At 35.1% G+C, this 21,511-nt stretch overlaps 1 protein-coding gene across 2 annotated transcripts; it reads right to left on the reverse strand.

Annotated features, from left to right (window-relative positions):
- Positions 1–1,344: 1,344 nt before the first annotated feature.
- Positions 1,345–20,097, reverse strand: LOC128224485 (beta-lactamase domain-containing protein 2-like). Of its 2 annotated transcripts, none has more exons than XM_052934330.1 (8): positions 19,929–20,097; positions 16,360–16,551; positions 14,287–14,386; positions 13,872–13,977; positions 12,443–12,565; positions 11,294–11,466; positions 10,030–10,278; positions 1,345–2,702 (listed from the first exon to the last, which is right to left on the reverse strand). In XM_052934330.1, exons 1-8 carry the CDS (start codon positions 20,069–20,071, stop codon positions 2,508–2,510), a joined length of 1,281 nt encoding a protein of 426 aa, XP_052790290.1. In that variant the 5' UTR covers positions 20,072–20,097; the 3' UTR covers positions 1,345–2,507. The 2 variants fall into 2 exon arrangements, with proteins under 2 accessions (XP_052790290.1, XP_052790289.1); XM_052934329.1 differs by having other exon boundaries at positions 11,276–11,466.
- Positions 20,098–21,511: the final 1,414 nt, after the last annotated feature.

Below are 21,511 nucleotides of genomic sequence, written 5' to 3' on the forward strand. Positions count from 1 at the left end.
GTCGATATTTGATCAAGGGGAACGCTAAAACAATATCCCCCTCCCGAGACCTTCGGTTCGGCGGGGGATAATCACACTAAGGTTACGCTACTATGTGTATCATGAATATCGTATGATGAATTTTGTTGCAGATGCATTTATGCATATAGCTGGTTAAAACTCACCCACCATTTTGAGAAGCGTCTACAGAAATTGAATAAAGATACGTTGCTAGCTTATTCTTTCCACTGACATAGCGTACAAGAAAATGAACAAGAAGGCCATGAAGGCCCTATATCGCTCACCCGAGTACACCGCCATTTGACTGAATTAAGTGCAGATTCCAAGGCATAAATAAAGTTTTTTCTTCTAGCATTTGACCTTGTGACATACTTTTTGATACGTATGACCCATATTCGAAATAAGCCATTATTTCTTCAGCACAACCATTCTGACCAGTATGTGCGGTGTTAAAATAAAACAAAACCATCTATTGCATAAACAAAACCATCTATTGCATAAACACTTTTCTCTCTCAGAATTGACCTAAAAACCTAGTGTTTGACCCCATATTCGTGCCTCGTTTTTAACAGTAGACATATTTTGCGAAGCAATGTTGTTCTAAGATATGACCTTGTGACCTATTTGCACTTGATTGAAGCTTTATTGAGATAAAGTTTGGCATAATCGGATGTTTAAAGCAGACTCTATTGTGTGAACAAAGTTCACCTCAGATTTGACCAAGCATCCTAAAGTTGATCTCAAATGACCTATATTCAATAGTGTTCCAAATATCACCAAAGTATTCATTATATTTAAGTTTAAGAAAGATCGGATGGTACGAGTATATTATATTGCAACTTTTCTAAGACTTAACCTAGTATCCTAGTTTTCACCAGAGATAACCAATATTCAATTGCCTCAATATTTCACCAAGACAATAATTATATTAAATTTCACAAAGATCGGATATTAACTTCAGTATCTATTGCTAAACATTTTTTTCTAAGATTGACCTGGTGACCTACCTTTGACACGAGGTATCTCATATTCGAACGTGTCCATGATTTCATCAAAACAATCATTTTGACAAATCATAAACATGTATATAAAATTGTGACCTCTTCCATGTAAACAACCCAATTGCAGACGGCGGACGACGGAAACCCCACCTTCCACAATAGTTCACCCTTGGTACAAGGTGAGCTAAAATTATGCTGCGATAAGTGTCTTTCTAAAGATATATCTTGTTTTACATGCTAAGGCTTACAGACAGTTTCATTGCTGAATGTAAGATAAAGTCTTCTAAATGCATATCTGCAGCATGTTATATAATGTCAAGTCACTTGTGGCAGTTAAATGACATATAATGATTTAATTAAATGCACAGTACAACACTCAAGCGTAATCAGATAAGATCACAGACGTATATAGTATGACACATCAGAGAACTTCAAGTGTAAAAACACCAACGACAGTTCAATGCATACAAAACATTCATTACCGTAAGCCGTTGCCTTTAAACATTATTCAATTTAAAGATGCACTCTTATAACCAAATAAGCAGTACTATAACTTATATATTTTTTTTAATTTACCGAAAAGGATCAGTAAATATCGAAAACAATGGTTCTTATAAAGGATACCGTGTTTAATTTGAAAGAAAGGTGCAGAAAATACGGTATTTCTACCTTATTAGACAAAAGTTGATCATTGTAAATCTTTAAGGACCCACCAGTCATTTAATATGTGTGCGTTCGTAGCTATTAAACACACGATTACAATCTTGTTATCAGTAATTAAAATTTTCCATAAATTCATTATTGGGTAAAGAAGTAAAGATTTTTCAATCAAAAAGTGTTTGTTATACATGATTGTGTATGTATTGATTTTAAATACGAGTGTTATTTTCGTCAGTATTGCATGCATTTCCAAAATCAAATGCATTAAAAAAGCATATACAGTTTACAAAAATACAATGACCGTTTGAACAACAAAACAAGAGCGCTTAGGAACAAGCGACAATGTCTGTTGTTGTCTTCTAGTAAAAAGGGCCATAACTAAACAATTCTGATAGTTATGGACCTTGCTGTATATGTTGTGGCAGAGTTTAAGTCGGCAACATACCGACGACAATACCTAAATATTTTTCTTTGAGAAAATATGCGCTTACATTTTAATAACATTACAAAATTCAAAATGTAAGTGGAATGTATAAACAATAAAAGATACTTGTTAAAATAACAGCAAAATACATCACATTTACTCATTTTTGTAAACACAAAACAGTGTTATACATGTACATTACAAATGGGAAGACCTGTATGTAATACACTCGAAAATGAATGCTTGATAATTATTGAGATTCACATGCAATTATGAAAGAACAATTGCACTTTTCGTGACAAATGTTGCAAATCGAAGCCTTACTCATGCAGCAAACCAATTATTTAAGTAAACTAAAGCATAACTTATAATATACGTATCAATATACATAAAAATCCTAAGAAATACTAACATTTTCAAATCTACCCTTTCAACTGTCTTTCTATGTATCTCTGTAGATTTGTATACAATTTGCTCTGTAAATCCGTGAACCTTGGATCTTCACCAAACTCGTATATACTGAGGTAGCTACTCGCATAGGCCATGGACAACTGGTTGGAGGGGTCAGCAATGACCACTTGACCACCGTAGCCAGACTGACCATAAACCGTTTCGCCCTGAGGATTGAAAAAGAGATACCATTATAATGATTTAAGATATTGTAGAGAACATACTACTGTTTTAAACTGAACAATGACATTAAAAAAATGACAATATTTTTATTTTAAAGCAAACATTCTTGTTAAATGTGGTTTCCAGTATGAACGTGGTTCATCTTCTTTAATGAAACATACTTGGATGTCAATGAAAGTGGTCTATGGAAAACTTTCAATAAACGTACATGTTTAATTGATTCCCCTTTCTTAAGAAAATGAAACAATAGGATAAGTGGATAGGTGGACTATATTTATTGGAGACCCACTTCAAAACTTTATCATAAAGGCCTACACTACACTATAGTTCACTGTGAACTTAAACTCAAAGTTGGTATCTCCATATCATAAATTATAATTGGATTTTATTTGTATGGCCATACCAAATTGATTCAACGTCAGGTTCTAGCTTAAAAACCTACCCATTAGGCCCAAAAAGACAAGCAAGAAAAAAAGCAAAACAACAACAACAACAACCCAACGCATTATCCCTATTTTATCAGGCGCTCGTTCATATACAACTGACGCTTTGCGTTCGCTCATATTCAAAGGAACTCTTTCATACATAAACAGGCGCCCCAACACAACAGGCGCTCGCTCATACACAACAGACGCTAGTATACAACATGTGTTCGTGCACTGTTACGGCAGGCACTCGCCCAAACACAGCAGGCGCTTATATATGTAAGCTTATTTATACTCGCACTCGGGCCTTGCCCATTCGGCGAGTGCTCCGTTAAGATTGTTAGTCATTTTAGGTTTTTGGAGCAATGTGCACAGACAGAATGTAACCCTGGTTAGAGCTACCCTGGTTCTTTAACGTGCACCAGTGTATAGCACTGTCACACGGGACCCCCATTTAACGTCCCTCCCGGAAGACGATTAGTTTTTTTTAGTGATGCGACGGGGGATCGAACCTGCGACCCCTGGATTGATAGTCAAGTGTGTTACCTCAAGACCACGGATCCGCCACGATCCGCAGGCGCTTATATACACAGCAGGCGCTTATATACACAGCAGGCGCTCATATACAACAGGCGCTCGCACATACACAGCAGACGTAAATTTAAACCACTTGCTCACTCATACACAGCAAGTGCTCGTGCATACACAGCAGGCGCTAATTTACAACATATGCTCGCGCATACATATCAGGATATTATACAACAGGCGCTGGCTCATAGACCAAGCGCTCTTGCGGACACAGCAGGCGCTCAAATACAGCATAGACTTGTTCATATCCTACAGGCGCTCGCTCATTCACAACAAGTGCACATATACAACATCCACTCGCTCATACGCATAAGGAGCTTAACACAACAGGCGCTCGCTCATACACAGCAAGCCCTCATATACTAATGGCGCTCTGTCATATACAACAGGCGCTTGCTCATACACAGCAGGCGCTCATATTCTATTGACGCTCTCTCATATACAACAGGCGCTCGCTCATACACAGCAGACGCTCATAAACTATTGGCGCTCGTTCATATACAACAGGCGCTCGCTCATACACAGCAAGCGCTCATATACTATTGGCGCTCTCTCATATACAACAGGCGCTCGCTCGTACACAGCAAGCGCTCATATACTATTGGCGCTCTCTCTAATACAACAGGCACTCGCTCATACACAGCAAGCGCTCACTCATATACAACAGGCACTCGCTCATATACAACAGGCACTCGCTCGTATACAGCAAGCGCTCATATACTATTGGCGCTCTCTCATACACACCAGGCGCTCGCTCATACACAGGAGGCGTTCATATACTAAAGGCTCTCTCATATACAACAGGCACTCGTTCATACACAGCAGGCGCTCGCTCATACACAGCAGGTGCTCATATACTATTGGCGCTCCCTCATATACAACAGGCGCTTGCTTATACACAGCAGACGCTCATATACTATTGGCGCTCCCTCATATACAACAGCCGCTCGCTCATACACAGCAGACGCTCATATACTATTGGCGCTCTCTCATATATAACAGGCGCTTGCTCATACACAACAGGCGCTCACACATTAACAGCAGGCGCTCATACACTATTGGCGCTCTCTCATATACAACAGGCGCTCGCTCATAAACAACAGGCGCTCATATACTTTTGGCGCTCGCTCATACACAACAGGCGCTTGCTCATACACAACAAGCGCTCATTAACTATTGGCGCTCTCTCTGCTACTGGCGCTTGCTCATACACAACAGGCGCTCATAAACTATTGGCGCTCTCTCATATGCTACTGGCGCTCTATCATATATAACAGGCGCTCATATACTATTGACGCTCTCTCCTATACAACAGACGCTCAAATATATATATATATATATATATATATATATATATATATATATATATATATATATATATATATATATATATATATATATATATATATATAACAGGCGCCCGCTCGTACATACCAGTCGATTATATACTACAATAGGCGCTCGGAAAAGGTATACAGTAATGCACAACTTTAAAACAAAGCTGTTTTTTTTCATGTGTGCTACCTTTTAAACAAAGCTGTTTTCCTGCTGGTTCATACATCTGTTAGGGAAACTATTTTCATGGTTAGTACAATCATTCCAAACTCGGTTTTGGATATCATTAGCTTAATAAGTGCATTTTTTTTGTCGCGTATACATACAATTTGGCATGGCCTTATCGCGTGCATTGAATTTGTTTCAGTCGATGTTCATTTTAATGCACAACGATGGGAAAAGGATTGAGCAAGGTGCATCGTAGACAGAAACTTTCGGAAAGGTCGTGATGATGGAAAAACCCCCGAACCATTTGCCTGGACAATATTCTGGTATTTTCTTGATGAACTAGGATGACATTTATGTACTCAGCAACGAACGCACTAGCAATGAGTTCACATGTTCACATATCACGAAAACACAGTGCATTAATTCACAAGTGATTTTGTTGGACAACATTGAGATCAAAATCCCCCCTTTTCCCAAATGCTAAAACATAATCTTATTTCACAGATATGAAAATAAAATTTAATGTTTATACAAAAAATATTTCAAGTACTGGTTTATTCTTAAAGGGACTCGCTCGTGGTATGTAAAATGCATTTATTATTACAAAATAAAGTGTGGCAAATTGTTAGGGGCGTTAAAGTTAAGATACTGACAGCTGGAACCCTTCAGCAAATGTTGATTTTGCTCAAATATCGTCTCTGAAGACCACAATTTCAATTGCGTTACTAACGCGTTAAGCGATTCGCTGTTTCGTGGATGTTTGATTGACATTATCAGGTGATGTTATCAATGCATTGTTTAAAGGTCCAAATATCCATCACGTATACATATTTCCTTGTGCCAAGTTGTGGTCCAGTGGTTAAGGCGTCGCTTCTATTTTTTCATGACTTTACCGGCCTTGGTTCGCACCCCACGAAAACCAAAATAATTTTTAATGCTTTGCATGAAATTCTTCCTGCAATTTCGATATCATAGTCTAGAGAAATTTTGGGCCCTTTTAAAGAAACAAACTTTATAACATATCTTTTCATCACTTTTTTAAGCATTTTTGTTCATATCAGGTCTAAATTGGAATTCCCATATGCATAAAGTCCCCGATCCAATTACTAAAATAGTTGGTTCAAACAGTGACTGAATATACCACCAGGATATGACAGCATTTGAATGTCAAAAACGGTAAAACCCCCCCCCATAAAAATTGAAGCCTGCAATACCAAGAAAGGCAACATTAGGTTTACGCAGAAAATAAACTTCACTGGGGATTTTTTGTTAACACCCAGGTTGAAATTACCTACATTTATAGACCTGGTATACAATTCTGATAAGATTAAATTGATGTTATCAATTTCAACATACCGATATATGATGTATTGCATTATAACTCATGATTAAACTTAAAACCACTCAAAATAAATTATTTACAACTAGAATGTTGTCCGTAGTTGACATTATATTTGAATATAAACAAGCAAATTCGTTGAATTCATATCCCCAGCCAGATAACGCACTGAAGAAGGTGGCATGGAAATCACGTGTTTGTGATTTTTTTTCTGGTGAAACATGATACAGGGCTGCAGAGGGGAACATTCAGGCTAAGTTTGAACATTATCTGACCAATCCTTACGAAGATATGGTTCCGGAGTGAGAAAAAAACGGACGGGCGAACGGAAGGATGGGAGAGCGAAGGGAAGGATGGGCGTACGGACGGACAACGCAAAAAAACAACCTTCCAAAGCCTTCGGTTCGGCGGGGGATAAACAGTATTCTACAGTATCAAAACTTCTCATGAAATGATACTGTACAGTCTTCTTGATAAAGTTAAATTACGAAATTTAATAGTGTATCTGAAAAAAAGTTTTTCCGACCCACAAAAAAAATCCTTATCCTTGTAGAATTTTGATGCATGGTGACTCTAAATAATCTTGGTATCTGCTTGTAAAACCAAACACCGCGTTATTACTGTGTTTTTTATATTTATTCTTTATTTCAAATGAAACTGGACGTAAACTGACCAAAATGGTAGCCATTTTTTTATTTTGTTATAATAGTTTGCAAAACATTTTAAATTGCCATTTTCTTCACACACATAACCATTTAAATAATGCTAAAATAATATGGGCTCACCACAAATCAAAAACTCACAAATATGTTCCTTAAATGGGTCAACAAAATTAATTTTAGATATCAAAGTAGCCAAGACAGTAATTTAAGGTCATCTTAATCTTGAATTGCATAATTCAAGTTCAAATATAGACATATAACTTAATGATACTCAGCAATTCAAGGTCAACAGTTATGAAACTGCATCTCAACTGCGATGCTTAGGGGAAATAACTTATCATTGTTTTTAACAAAGTGTTTCCTCAGTAGAGTTTCTTAATATCCCGGACAGACGTTTTATTTATATACTAACTAAGGAAATCGTGGAGTATTGCAACGATGATAGTATTCAGGACTAAATTAATTGAAGAAAGTAGTTTATAATGACCCGGGTCCTGAGCAAGATATCCTAATTGCAAACCTTACGCTGGTTCAGAGAGCTCGGGGACCCCTGTAAATTACGTGTAAGTTTATAGGATAAATGTCCTTACAATATTTTATTTGAAACGCAGTTTACGCCCAAAATACGGTTAATCATGAACATTTACGACCTAAAGCCTTACAATCTTTTTGAAAAACAAGGTTCTAATGCTGATGAAACAGTAGATTCATATCTCTTACACAGTCAGTGTTTAAACAAACCTATGATATATCCGAAGCTTGTGAACATATTCAAAGATCTTGCTTATTCAATAACGAGATGCAGGTGTGTGTGTGTGCGTGTGCGTGTGTGTGTGTCTGAAATGAAACCACAAACAACAAAACTAATGTAAAACCCATTCGGAACACATCGGCCATTTTCCATCGAAGACAACCTCGGATGTATGCCGGTACATCAGTAGAAGTAGGTCGTATAATTGTAGTGTTTTGCCTGTATTTTGTAGAAATGTGTTTAAAATGATTGCCTGTGTTATTGCATAAGAAATTAAGACTCCAAAGGGGAAAGTCATTATGTTTCTCTGCTAAATTGAAATTACCTAGCGATTTACCATCCAATATCCATGCGAGGTTATTTGCGATGGAAAATGGCCGAAATGTTCCTAATGCAATCAGTTGTATATATCGAGAGTTTTATGTTATTGGAGTAAGATAGTGAACGAAAAAGATTGTAAAATATCTAAGTTACTATATAATACGGTTCTAAAACTACATAATAGTAATGTTATTGTTTCTCCATGGTTATCTTTCGTTAACAATACCTTAAATGAACTTGGTTTGTCTGATTATTTTAGAAGTCAAACAGTCATTAGTTCTGTTAATTTTAAGTCAATTGTTAAAAGTAGACTGTATGACCAATTCTTATCAAACTGGACTAGTACTGTTGATAGCTCTTCCAAATGTCTTGTATATAGAATGTTTAAAAGTAATCATTGTTTTGAAGATTATCTTGACTTGTTACCTAGTAACCTTTGTAAAATACTTTGTAAGTTTAGGACCACAAACCATTCTTTGCCAATTGAAAAAGGCAGGCATTTGAACATTGAGAGAAATCAAAGATTATGTCAGTTATGTACTAAGAATGTTATTGGTGATGAATTTCACTACTTACTTGAATGTAATCATTTTTCAATCATACGTAAAAAATTTATTGTTCCTTATTACATTCGTCACCCCAACTCTTTTAAATTAGATGAACTTATGAACTGTAACAATAAACCTAAATTAATTAAGTTGGCATTGTTCTGTAAAATCATCTTTCTGAAATTCAGATGACTCACTCTCCATACCCCGATTAACCAAAGAGCTATTGATAATTACAATACCATTCCATTGTGCCTTATTACTTCATATCTTCACTGATGTTGTTTAGAAAAAATTCTTCTTTTTTTTTCTTGTATTTGACATGTTTGTTCACTGTTTATTTGATGTTAATTAATATGTGTTTCATTGTTTTGTTATGTCACATGCATGGTATATGCCTTGACGAATAAAAATTGAAACTTGAAACTATTATATAGAGCTTTGTCTAGTTGTGAACATCATCAGTACAACTTACAGTTAATATGTCTCCTACAAAGTCTGACAAGTCTATGAGCTAGTGTTGCTATTTTTTTTTTTTAATCTAGGTTCATCTGAATGGTGACCTACGATCATTAAAATAAACCATGCTTCCTCCATAACATTTTATTTGATTGTGATATGATTTTTTTTTACGATTTGTGCAGAATGGCCTATTCCCAGAATGCATTTCATGTATATAAGTATTAGATAATACACGAATATTCAAGAATTTGAGGAACAAATCTTAAGACTTTTCATAGAATGTACTGGATTTCCTTTATGTATATGATGGCAATCTTCTCTGTTCCGGGCTCTTTGATTAAATTCAAGTTTATTTCAATAGTAAACACGTATTAATAAAAGTTTCAACAGTGTAAGAACATTTCTAAAATCTAGAATCAAGCTGTTTGCTGGAATTATTCTGAAAGTGTTGTTGCATTTAAGTAGTGCTAATATAGTCTTCAATATTTGGTGTGGATTTAATTATGACGACATCATACCAGGGTTAATAAGGATAGTTTGTGAACTTTTGAAAATAATTCTTTACTTTAGGTATTCAAGTGTCCACATCACTTATTTGAAATTACTTAGCAAATAAAGTGTGCCGTTAGTGCTGGCTTCTCTTTCTCTGGTGCACATGGTTGTCAGTACACTAGAAATGGATTGTTAAAATATATTTATAAGTAATACTCACATAAGGATTGGTAAATGATTGCAATCCTCGCGTATATGACACATGAAATCCTGTCTCCGGGCAAACTCCAGTCACTGTTCGGGTCAACAGCTGGGTCAACGTCTCCTGTTTTAACACTTGGTCACCCTTGTACTGGCCTTGGTTGGATAATATGCTGAATAGCTTTGCCATTCCCCGTGCAGTTCCCGTCACAGACACTGATGACAGAGTTATCTCCCTTAGTTCAGGGTCATTGAATACAGTGGATGGCTGAAAAAACAACAGTTGTCACAGACACTGATGACAGAGTTATCTCCCTTAGTTCAGGGTCATTGAATACAGTGGATGGCTGAAAAAACAACAGTTTTCACAGACACTGATGACAGAGTTATCTCCCTTAGTTCAGGGTTAATGAATACAGTGGATGGCTGAAAAAACAACAGTTGTCACAGACACTGATGACAGAGTTATCTCCCTTAGTTCAGGGTTAATGAATGCAGTGGATGGCTGAAAAAACAACAGTTGTCACAGACACTGATGACAGAGTTATCTCCTTTAGTTCAGGGTTAATGAATGCAGTGGATGGCTGAAAAAACAACAGTTGTCATAGATACCGATGACAGAGTTATCTCTCTTAGTTTAGGGTCATCTAATACACTGAATGGCTGAAAAGAACAGTTGTCATAGATACCGATGACAGAGTTATCTCTCTTAGTTTAGGGTCATCTAATACACTGAATGGCTGAAAAGAAACAACAGTTGTCACAGACACAGATAACAGAGTTTTCTCTCTTAGTTCAGGGTCATTGAATACAGTGGATTGTTGAAAAGAGCAGTTACCACAGTTGTCACGGAAACTGCTGACAGAGTTATCTCTCTTAGTTCAGGATCATTGAATACTGTGGATGGTTAAAAAGATCAAAAAGCTTTTTCACAGATATATATATGGTTTACATCTCCGTAGCCTTTAGTATAAAAGTTCATCATCTTCTTAGTAAAACTAGCTTAATGTTAATGTAAGAAAAAATAACATCTGTTTTATAAACTGATCCTGTGTATATATCAATGAACATGTACCAAATAGATTAGACCTTGTGTCAATCTGACAGAAACTCAATCTATTGAAACTTAAAGAGAGAAAAAAACAGCCACAATTACAATGTGATATTTTTATAGATTTTGTATTGTTGAACTGACGCTTGGACCAATCTCAAAAACTGGGACCAATAATAAATAATCCTACTCTCAGACTGGAGCAAATTCATACCAGCATCATTTCTCTTACAGAACTGTACATCTTTCCAATGTAAGAGCCTTTTCTGAACCAGCTGTTGATGTGCAACCAAAGGTATTTTGGTGAGGTAACAGCTTGGTAGAGAAAGTTTGTCACAGATGGAGAATGGATTCTTGCAGTCTTGTAAACATCCACTCTACTCAGATGCATGCTCAGTTTCACATCTGAAAGAAAGCATGTAAGGAGTCACTTGAGAATTGTTAGCAATGAAATAGTCCCCTACAAGTTTAAATGCCCTCTGCACATGTGCTGACCAAATATGTGTACTAAGTTTGCTTACTTCTGGAAATGTAGTGGATACAGTCTTTTTTCAGAACAGTCTGACAGAGGGAACGACAGACAGAGGGTAAAAAGTCCCATAAAGTAAAACCAATAGGGCAACAAAAACATAAAAATCAAGAGCATAAAATAACTTAAATAACAGAAACGTAAGTATGAAATTCTTAAAAAATTTAATGTATCAAATTGTTTCCACAGAAAAAATGACAGAATCTAGTTTTCTGGTTTAACTGCTTGTAGGATTTAAACAGACTCACTCATGTTTTTGAGCCAAAAATTAGTTTTCCCAGTAATGCATCTGAAAACAACACTTTATTAAATATTTCTCTACGATACCAAAATTGCAGAAAAAATACAATCATGGTATAAAAAAGTATTCTGGTTTTAGTGGGGTGCAAAGGCATGCTGGTAAAGTCAAGAAAAAAATTAGAAAACATACACCTTAACAAGGCCATCAGGACTTATACAAAAGTGATGGATAATTTGACCTTTTTATCAATACATTGATAACATCACTGATCAATGGACCAATTACGCAACAACAATTGCTCATAGACATCATTAACGCTAATGAAAATTGTGGTCTTCAAAGACGATATTTGAGCAAATATCGACAGTTGCTGAAGGGTTTTTAGTTTTGAACCCTTCTAATAATTTGGCACACTTGATTTTGTCATACAAAAAAATGTGCATTTTACAAAAACATGAGAGATTCCCTTTAAAGATGAATACATGTACATTTAAATATTTGCCTTATAAAGTACGACTAAGTACGATAAAAGTGCCATTTTCATAATTTATGTTATATGCTCACTGAGATATCATGTATTTTTTGACAGAGACAAAGTGAATTAACAATACCTAATGGTTTAGTAATTTCTTCCTGTACCATGGTGTAAATGTCCCGATGTTTTGGGTCAACCCTCTCTATTAGTCTATCCAGTATCAGCCCGGAGACTAAGTCATGGGACACAATATGGGAACCTGTAAATTAAAATTTCTTAATTGTATTGGATGAATAAGATTTTTTATCATGCCTTTGGCCATGAATGTTAAAATATTGTCAGGTGATCCTACACGTATATAATTTTGGTATCATTTGAAGGGGTATCGCTTACTGATAAGTAATGAGAAAGTATTTGACTGAAAAAACATGAAAGATAAAGTAAATATGGCAGTTTGTACTTTAATTTCCTTAATTAAACTGAAATCGGAAGTGAAATGATGGATTGTTCAATCTTTCCAGATTGCACTGTTTCCATTGGTATGATACTTTCTCCACACATTTAACCCTTTCATATAAAGCCAAAATAATGTGGGGTTACCATGCATCAACAGTTCACATTATTGTTCAGCAAATAACTTATAAAAGGGTAAAAAAGCTGCCAGCTTGAAATGACAATTCTTATAATGCAGCTGTCCATTTTATTGAGACAGTATAACATTAAACTTTAAAAATATTTTGTTTATGTCAACATTGTGATATAAATGATGTCAAATCACAACCAACAAAAAGTACAGGTCGAAAATACTTTTACTATAAATCAATGGCTAGATTTTCATCCCCCTCAACCCCCTATTTTTTTCATGCTGCTTCTTAAAGCTGCACTATCACAGATTTACCGTTTTTACAACCTTTTTATTTTTGTCTTGGAAAGAGCAAATTTTTGTGTAAATGTCCGCAAACCAATAATTAAAGATTGATGACAAAAGATCAGATCGCAGATTTGCATATTTCCATTCGAAAATCAATGTTTTATGGCTTAAACTGTTACTAACGGTTTAAGAAAAATGCATAAAACAATAATTTTTTTAACTTAAATATAAAAATCTGCGATCTAATTTTTTGTCAGCAGTCTTATATCACTGGTTTCCGTGGATTTTTGCAAAAATTGGCTCTTTCCTAGACAAAAAATAAAACTGTTGTCAAAACCTTCAATCTGCAAGAGTGCAGCTTTAAACTTTATTGACTCAAATAAAAATGTTGATGAATGGTCTATATTTGCTTATCAGTCTGGTATTTTCCGGGAACAGCGTTTAATTATACTTACAGTGTCGATATATAACATTCACATATAAAAAAGTGTTATAATCATGTTCATGATTTGTCGAGAAACACATGAATATGATTATTATGCAATCAGAAAGAGCATGAACGCATATTCAACGGTAAAACACTTATCTAAGAAAATAAAATGTCACCCCATGCCATCATTATAAAAAAAGGTCTGGATAAAAATCTAGCAATTATTCTTTATTGACCTTAAGCCTATTTCAGTAAATAAAATACCTGTTTTCCATAAAGGCTTTAAGTCGCAGATGACCTTATCGATTCTGGCCTGTTGTGTGTTAAGATCTCGCAATGATATTGGTTCTTCAAAGTAATGTGTACCAGTCTAAAATCATAACATGATTTTATTCATCATCTGATTGTAAAGACATTTAACTGTTCACACTATTTAATATAAATAGACAATTCTATAATGGTTCGTTGACACTTGTTGACATGATTTATGGAAATTAAGACTTTTCTTTCATTTACTTGCAACTGTAAAGGACAACTATCTATTGATAGTTTAGTAATACATCACATCAAGAGAGACAAAACAGTGTCATATTACATGAAAAGGACATACAAATGAAGATGTTTTTGTACAAACATATTAAAAATAGTTTTACTGGTTGCAAGTAGAAAACTGAACTACCTGATGTGAAAGCAACATTTCCAGAGTAATGTTCTGTTTTCCATGGGAGCCAAACTCTGGCCAATAGTCAGTGACTGGCTTGCTGTAATTCAACAGGCCCCTGCAAATAATACACATATTTTAATTCATAACCAAAATTAACTGGCTATGGTCACAATAAGACTAAGCCTTGCCCCCACCCCCCTCCTTTTTGGATGTAGTTATTCAGTGGCTTTTAAAGGAGTAATTATGACTCAAGGGGCTGGAATACATTTGAAAAATTGAGCAATATTTGCTACACAGTTTCACAAAACAGTTTAATATTATTTGGTATTCAGAATTCAATCAGAAATGGAGAATTCGGTATGTAGGTAGGGAGAGGGGTGATGGGGGTTTACATCTTCAAGTATCTTATATTAAAGTAGAAAATCATTTGAATTGAGTTTATCAATTTCATATATTCTCATTATCTCTAAGTACTTTTTTTGAGGGAATGTCCAGGGTGGGTCAAACAGGTGAGGCAAGGCACTAGCAGAACCAGGGGGGACACACTCTATGCAAGCCCCCCCCCCCAAAAAAAAATAACTGTCCAAGTTTACTTTTTCTTTCAATGTAGGAGAAAAAGAGTAAAGAAATATGCCCAAAATGCACCATTTTGGACTTAAAATTATGAAAATTTTCTTGGGAATGTATTCGAATGTCAAAATCGGTATTCCAATATTCGAAAAAAAAATGTTGAATAAAAAGAGTAAAAATCCTTTTGCCCACAATTCTTTTGTTCTGTTTAAAATTTGCTGTTGTGTATAAAGTTTGTTTGTCTTGTTTTTTCAATGATTGGCCCATAATGCCACAGGTGTGAATGTGATGTCAATACACTATATACACGCGCCATATGACATTTAGGGACATATCGTCAGGTACCATAAACTGTCCCAGTAATTTTACAACAACTGGCTATTAGACTGGCTATTGTTACAGAACGAGGTTGCTCGTCCTACGGAAAGACCCTTCATTGAAGCATAACACCATTTGATCAGGAATCCATGTAATTTCACATTGTGTACAAATATGAAGGCAGCAGAATTTAAATTATTCAATTCTGTTTGTTTGTAATGTATTTGTTTTCTCTTTTTCAAATTGGCATTTTCAGAGTCATTTGAGGGAAATCAGAGTCCGCCGCCCGTACTGGGCGAAGACAAAGTAGGGTTTAAATGCCCTGGCTATTACTTTAGCAAATAATAATAATAGTTTACTACAATAATCTATAAGATGTATTTTGGTTATCGAATATTCGATCGAAAGAATTACCAAATATTCTAATATCAAGTTTGCCATTCGTTTGCATCCCTAAACCAAACTAATTTTCCTTCTGAAGAAGGAGCACAAGTCAAAAGGTTACCCCCCTAAGTTACACCCCCTTTAACATCAAATCCTGGATCCCCACCCCCCAGCAAAGCAGTTGTTCCACCCAGATATATTTAAATGTATTGTATATTTAAGTAAACACAGTTAATCATTAACTACCTTTTGTCTATCTTTGTACTTGGCAAACTCAAGACAGGCATACATAGCAAATTTAAATATATTAAAAAAAAGTATCCATCAATGCTCCATCAATGCTCTGTAATGTGGTTTAGAACACAGGCATCTGAATCATTGTTTGTCACAAAAATGTTGTTTAAAACCATTTTGGGTATATACAATGAGATAAACAACACATCTGAAGATATTTAGTGTCTTTTATATACAAAAAAAGAAACAAGGTATGTAACTCAAACTTACCCGATTTCACGGTAGAGTCCAGTTTTATGCAAATTTCTCAACCAACATATAAACAATCCATTTTTAAATAAGTGACATGGATAGAAGAGTCAATTACCTTTAAAATGGTGTGTGATATGTTGGTATAACTATATTGTCTTTAGACAAACAAGCATAATTCAATGTCCAATTCTCGTGTTTTTCTTTGGTCGGAAAGAGTACAGCAAATTCAAATCTTCAATTTTCCCCGTGTAAACAGTACTAATCACAGACCTATTGAAGTTATTTTATGATTCAGATGCCTGTGGTTTAGAATAGGAATGTGGAAATCACCTGTCCACCATTTGAGCCACTAGAAATGTTGTCACCGCCCTGCCAGCACCAAACATCATAGTTGTTGTGTTGTTTCTCCACCTTCTTAGACTTTGCCTGTCTGCATACCCTGCCCACATATCAAACACTGGCTCCCCTTTGTGGTATACAACAAATGCAGCACCCTTTTCTCTTCCAGCCTCCATATTAGCTCTGGAGAAAGTTGCAAGTACAATTAACTTACATGTGAACTAATACTAACAAAATTGTTGAACATGCTATAATTTCTTTCCACAACTAAAATCATTCAAATCAGTACTAGTGGCATACATTACAAATGTTAAAATATAAAAAAATATCCCTGTCAACGCTCATCATTGGTGCTAAAATCAGTACGTACTACACATAAATGCTACGATGTAATTTCATATAAAGTTGGGCAATACATAAATAAGTGTCTAAGGCCTAAAAAAAAAAATGTCTGTTTCCTGTAACATGCTGAAAAAAAGATGGGTCGGTAGGTAGGGATTTTTTTTTTTTTTTTTAAATGTCAGAATGATCAAATAATCATGTTTATTTCAGGTGAATTATTTTAAAAAGAATTCAGTGGGATATAACATCACCTTAGTGCAAGAACTCAATATCTGCTTCTATATTTATATGCAGTTATTGAGTTATTGCACTAACGTGACGATATAGAGTCAAACTTTCTGCCTTAAATAAGCTAAAACTGCAAGCTTGACAGCCATTGTACATGTATTTCAGTTGTAAAATGCATCCTTTTGAAGACCTGGGTTCGACTCCCAGCGGTGGCAACAATATGTGCAATTTTGAGCATTGTCAGTATGTTCACCAGGGAAGCAGTTCATCTTTACACTTGGCAAATATAACCCAGTAAAAAAGTGAATCAAATAACATTTAGACAATATATTTTTGGCAAATGTTTTAAACAAAACTTTCAAATGCTTACATTTTGTAGTAATAAAACATGATATTATTGCACAAACTATTTTAAAATAGACTGTGTAATAATATCAAGTTGTATTACAATTAAATGTACATGGCAACTATTATAAAACAAACAGTTGGCTAGACATGGTAAGAATCATAACTAGACTATAAAATCTGACTAGCATCAAACTGCTGTTACAACATGAACTGGCATGAATCTCCACAAAACATATATAAATCAATACTTCGAATGATAAATGACTAGAATCAATGACTAAACCATTTAACTCTTAGAGCGCTCTCAGAATTGTACAGGTCTTTGGGACCAGTGTAGACCTATGGTCTACGCTGTTCACTGCGTGGACACTTAAACCTTACCTACTGACTCGGCAGCGAACAGTGTAGACCCTGATTGGTCAACACTGGTCACAAAGGCCTGATATAGTTGTGCTTTACGCTTTAAGGGTAATAATATAAATCAATACTTTATAAAATGATAGATTGTACTAGAATAGGTTTAAATAGACTAGAATCAGTATAAATAAGCTTAGACTGACTGATCAAAAATTAATACCATTTTCTTTTTATGCCCCCACAAAGTGGCGGCATATAGGGTTGCCCTTGTCCGTACGTCTGTCTGTCCGTACGTACATACGTACGTCCCGAAGATTGTTTCCGATCTAATTCTTGAAAACCGTTTGTCCAATCCTCACCAAACTTTAAACACATGTTTGTGACCATAATATCTTGATCAAGTTCGATAGTCATGGAAATCGCCTTAGTCATTTAGGAGTTACGGCCCTTTTTTGCCAAAAATACTTCAAAAATATATGTTTCCAATCTAATTCTTGAAAAGTATGTGTCCAATCCTCACCAAACTTTACATACATGATTGTGACCATAATATCTTGATCAAGTTCGATAGCCATGGAAATCGCTTTTGTCATTTAGGAGTTACGGCCCTTTATTTGCAAAAAAAGACTTGAAAAATACGTCCCGAAGATTGTTTCCGATCTAATTCTTGAAAACTGTTTGTCCAGTCCTCACCAAACTTTTAACACATGTTTGTGACCATAATATCTTGATCAAGTTCGAAAGCCATGGAAATCGCTTTAATCATTTATCCTGAATAATCATTATGGCTTATTTTCTGTGACAAAAAATCGAAGTGGGGGCATCCGTGTCCTATGGACACATTTCTAGTTTAAACAGTAAAACAGGAAAACTAGTACACGTACAGTACCTTCATTAAATAGTTTCCAAAACTTAAAAAACAACAACAATTTCCAGTGTTTTATAAAGATCTGCTGTATTAGATCCACTGTCCATTCTGTAAAAATCTCAAGCATGATGAAAAATAATCAATATAACTTTTAATCAAATACCTTGTCTTATTTTCTTTTCTTGACTTAGGTGATTAAAAATTCCCAGAGTCAAATCTTGGAAAAATATGTTTTGACTCTGATGAACGTGTTATTTAGTTAATGCATGTTCTTTATGTAACCCAATGCATCCTTGTCAAATTCCAATATGTACCAGCGATTGTTCAGTTTCGATGACATCTTTCTTACTTTAACTTTCAGTTTCACTTCAACGTTTATCTTTTTTTTCCGGAAGTAAACAAAAACATTAAACGTTCCTATTGCCAATATTGCAACATTGTATTTTCATAAAGGGCATAACCATAACTGTTATACAATACAGTTTTGGTATAGAACTAAACTGTAACACTGACAACGATTTACACAGTTCTCCTTTCACTTTCAATAAAATTGACAGGAAGTTAGCGTGCACCTGTTTCCCGCACTTTTTAGACCATGTGCTACAAAAATGTTTATTTTTCTGTTAACTCATTAAAAACTTAAAATAATACTTTTTTAATTAACCGGTGATATAATAAAACAACTTAAAATAAATGAACAAAATATTTCTTAGCATTGTTCTTTTTCAAAACCATCAACTAAGCGAAAATGCGGAAGGTATCCGCTAATTTGCATAATGGGCTGAGTTAATATTACGTCATTGAGTTTGAGTGCTGCAAATTGACATGGTTACCGATCAGATTCCACATCGATAATCACTTGTCACTTCGGGTGTTAATTGCTCTTGCGGGTTAAACAAACATTCAGATCACGCATTGAAGCTCCTTTTAGATGATACCGACCCACACACCGAAATTCTCCCGGGTCAAAACTGAAGCATACTACAAATATATGATGCGTCAATGTCGGGTCATTTACGATTTCTGTGCATCAAAACCTGGGAGCTCGGGTCATTTTTATTGAAAGCCCTGCAGTTTAATGTCACAGCCAATTAGCTTTTTGCCATTGTTTCAACTTGTCAAACTGGAAAAGTTTTCGGACACGACTAAATTATCGTTGTCACCACAGGCCAGAGATCGCTAAAAATCTGACTTTTCGAATTTTGGGGTATAAAAAAATTACGGTCGGCAGTAAAAAAAATACTGTCTGTCGGGTTACAGGAAACAGACATATTTTTTTTTAGGCCTAATGCAAACAATAAGGGTAAGTCAGTAGATATGAATAACACATTTTTTGTTAAGCTAAAGATGAAATACATTTAATGATTCGATTTAACAGTTTAATAAACTGTTAAAATTTATGAAATCAGATACTGACCTGAAAGCCATGGCAACATCCCTAAATTCTGGTTGGAAATCTCCTTCTACGATCGGTAATAATTTGTGCTCAAAGGATTTGGGAACAAAATAACATGAAACTGCCAAGATCGCGATGATGCATGCTAATTTTATGTTTTCCATTATAATTTCGCTAGAATCATCGCATTTGAAAATGGCTATTTTAGAAATAAGGGAAGTAACTTTTCTATTCGTAACCAAATTAAGGCAAGTAACTTTACCTATGTTTCAGGTTATAGTATAACATAAATAATAACCCTTTTTTCATCATATCACCTACGCGATTGCCTCCCCTATCAAGTATTTACGTTGGAATAATTTTTATGCTTATTTCCCGTCCCTTCCCTACAAAATTTTGTCATATTGTAATCTAAAACGTATATTTTTTCCATTAGATTGACATGAAAAGTGCATATGGTAATTTAGTTTTTCGCTTATAATTAAAAATATCTGGGAGGATTGGCCAGCTTACATTAAGATTATAAATCGAATTCAGGGGTCCTTGATTTGACGTTAGAGGGGCGTAACTTAGGGAACGTAACCTTTTGACTTTAAACATGGACGATTTTAGGGGAGAGGGGGTGACGGGTGCTACCTCGTCCCCACCCCTGGTTCCGCTAGTGGAATTAACAATATAGTTTACACTGTACTTAACTCGTAATGCAGCCGTTTTACCTTAACACAGTAATTGCAAGTAATTTGTGCTAGCGTGTACCTTTTCAGAAAGACATTCTATAAAGGGTAGGACCCCTAATACAAATACTAGTAATAAAAACTAGATAAAACATAAACAATAATGCCTATTTTAAAATTGTCTTTGTTTCTTATTAACGCGAACGATGTTAAATATGGCAGAATTAACTGTCCCCCATCTTGATTCATAAACTTTATAGGAGTTTAATTATATTCTTTACTATTTGTAGATCCCATCAGTAGATACATCTTTGTGATAGTTTGTGGAAGCAGTAATAAGGAGTAAGTGCAATGGAAAAGTTACACTGAGCGGATCAAGATGTAAAAAGGGTGTTTGTACTTGACTGACTGGATGTTTAGATTAATCATTTTTATTGGCCTCATGATCATGTGTTAACATTAAGACATTCAAATTATGCATGCATTAACACACATCACACATAACGAACAAATTGGTTGGGCTACACAAACCAACCACGTAAAAATAACAAATCTGTTGGGCCACACAAACCATTCAAGTAAAAATAACAAATCTGTTGGGCCACACAAACCATTCAAGTAAATATAACAAATCTGTTGGGCCACACAAACCATTCAAGTAAAAATAACAAATATGTTGGGCCACACAAACCATTCAAGTAAATATAACAAATCTGTTGGGCCACACAAACCATTCAAGTAAAAATAACAAATATGTTGGGCCACACAAACCATTCAAGTAAATATAACAAATCTGTTGGGCCACACAAACCATTCAAGTAAAAATAACAAATCTGTTGGGCCACACAAACCATTCAAGTAAATATAACAAATCTGTTGGGCCACACAAACCATTCAAGTAAATATAACAAATCTGTTGGGCCACACAAA

This window comes from Mya arenaria, chromosome 17 (assembly GCF_026914265.1).
Source record: "Mya arenaria isolate MELC-2E11 chromosome 17, ASM2691426v1".
Classification (NCBI taxonomy): Eukaryota; Metazoa; Mollusca; class Bivalvia; order Myida; family Myidae; genus Mya; species Mya arenaria.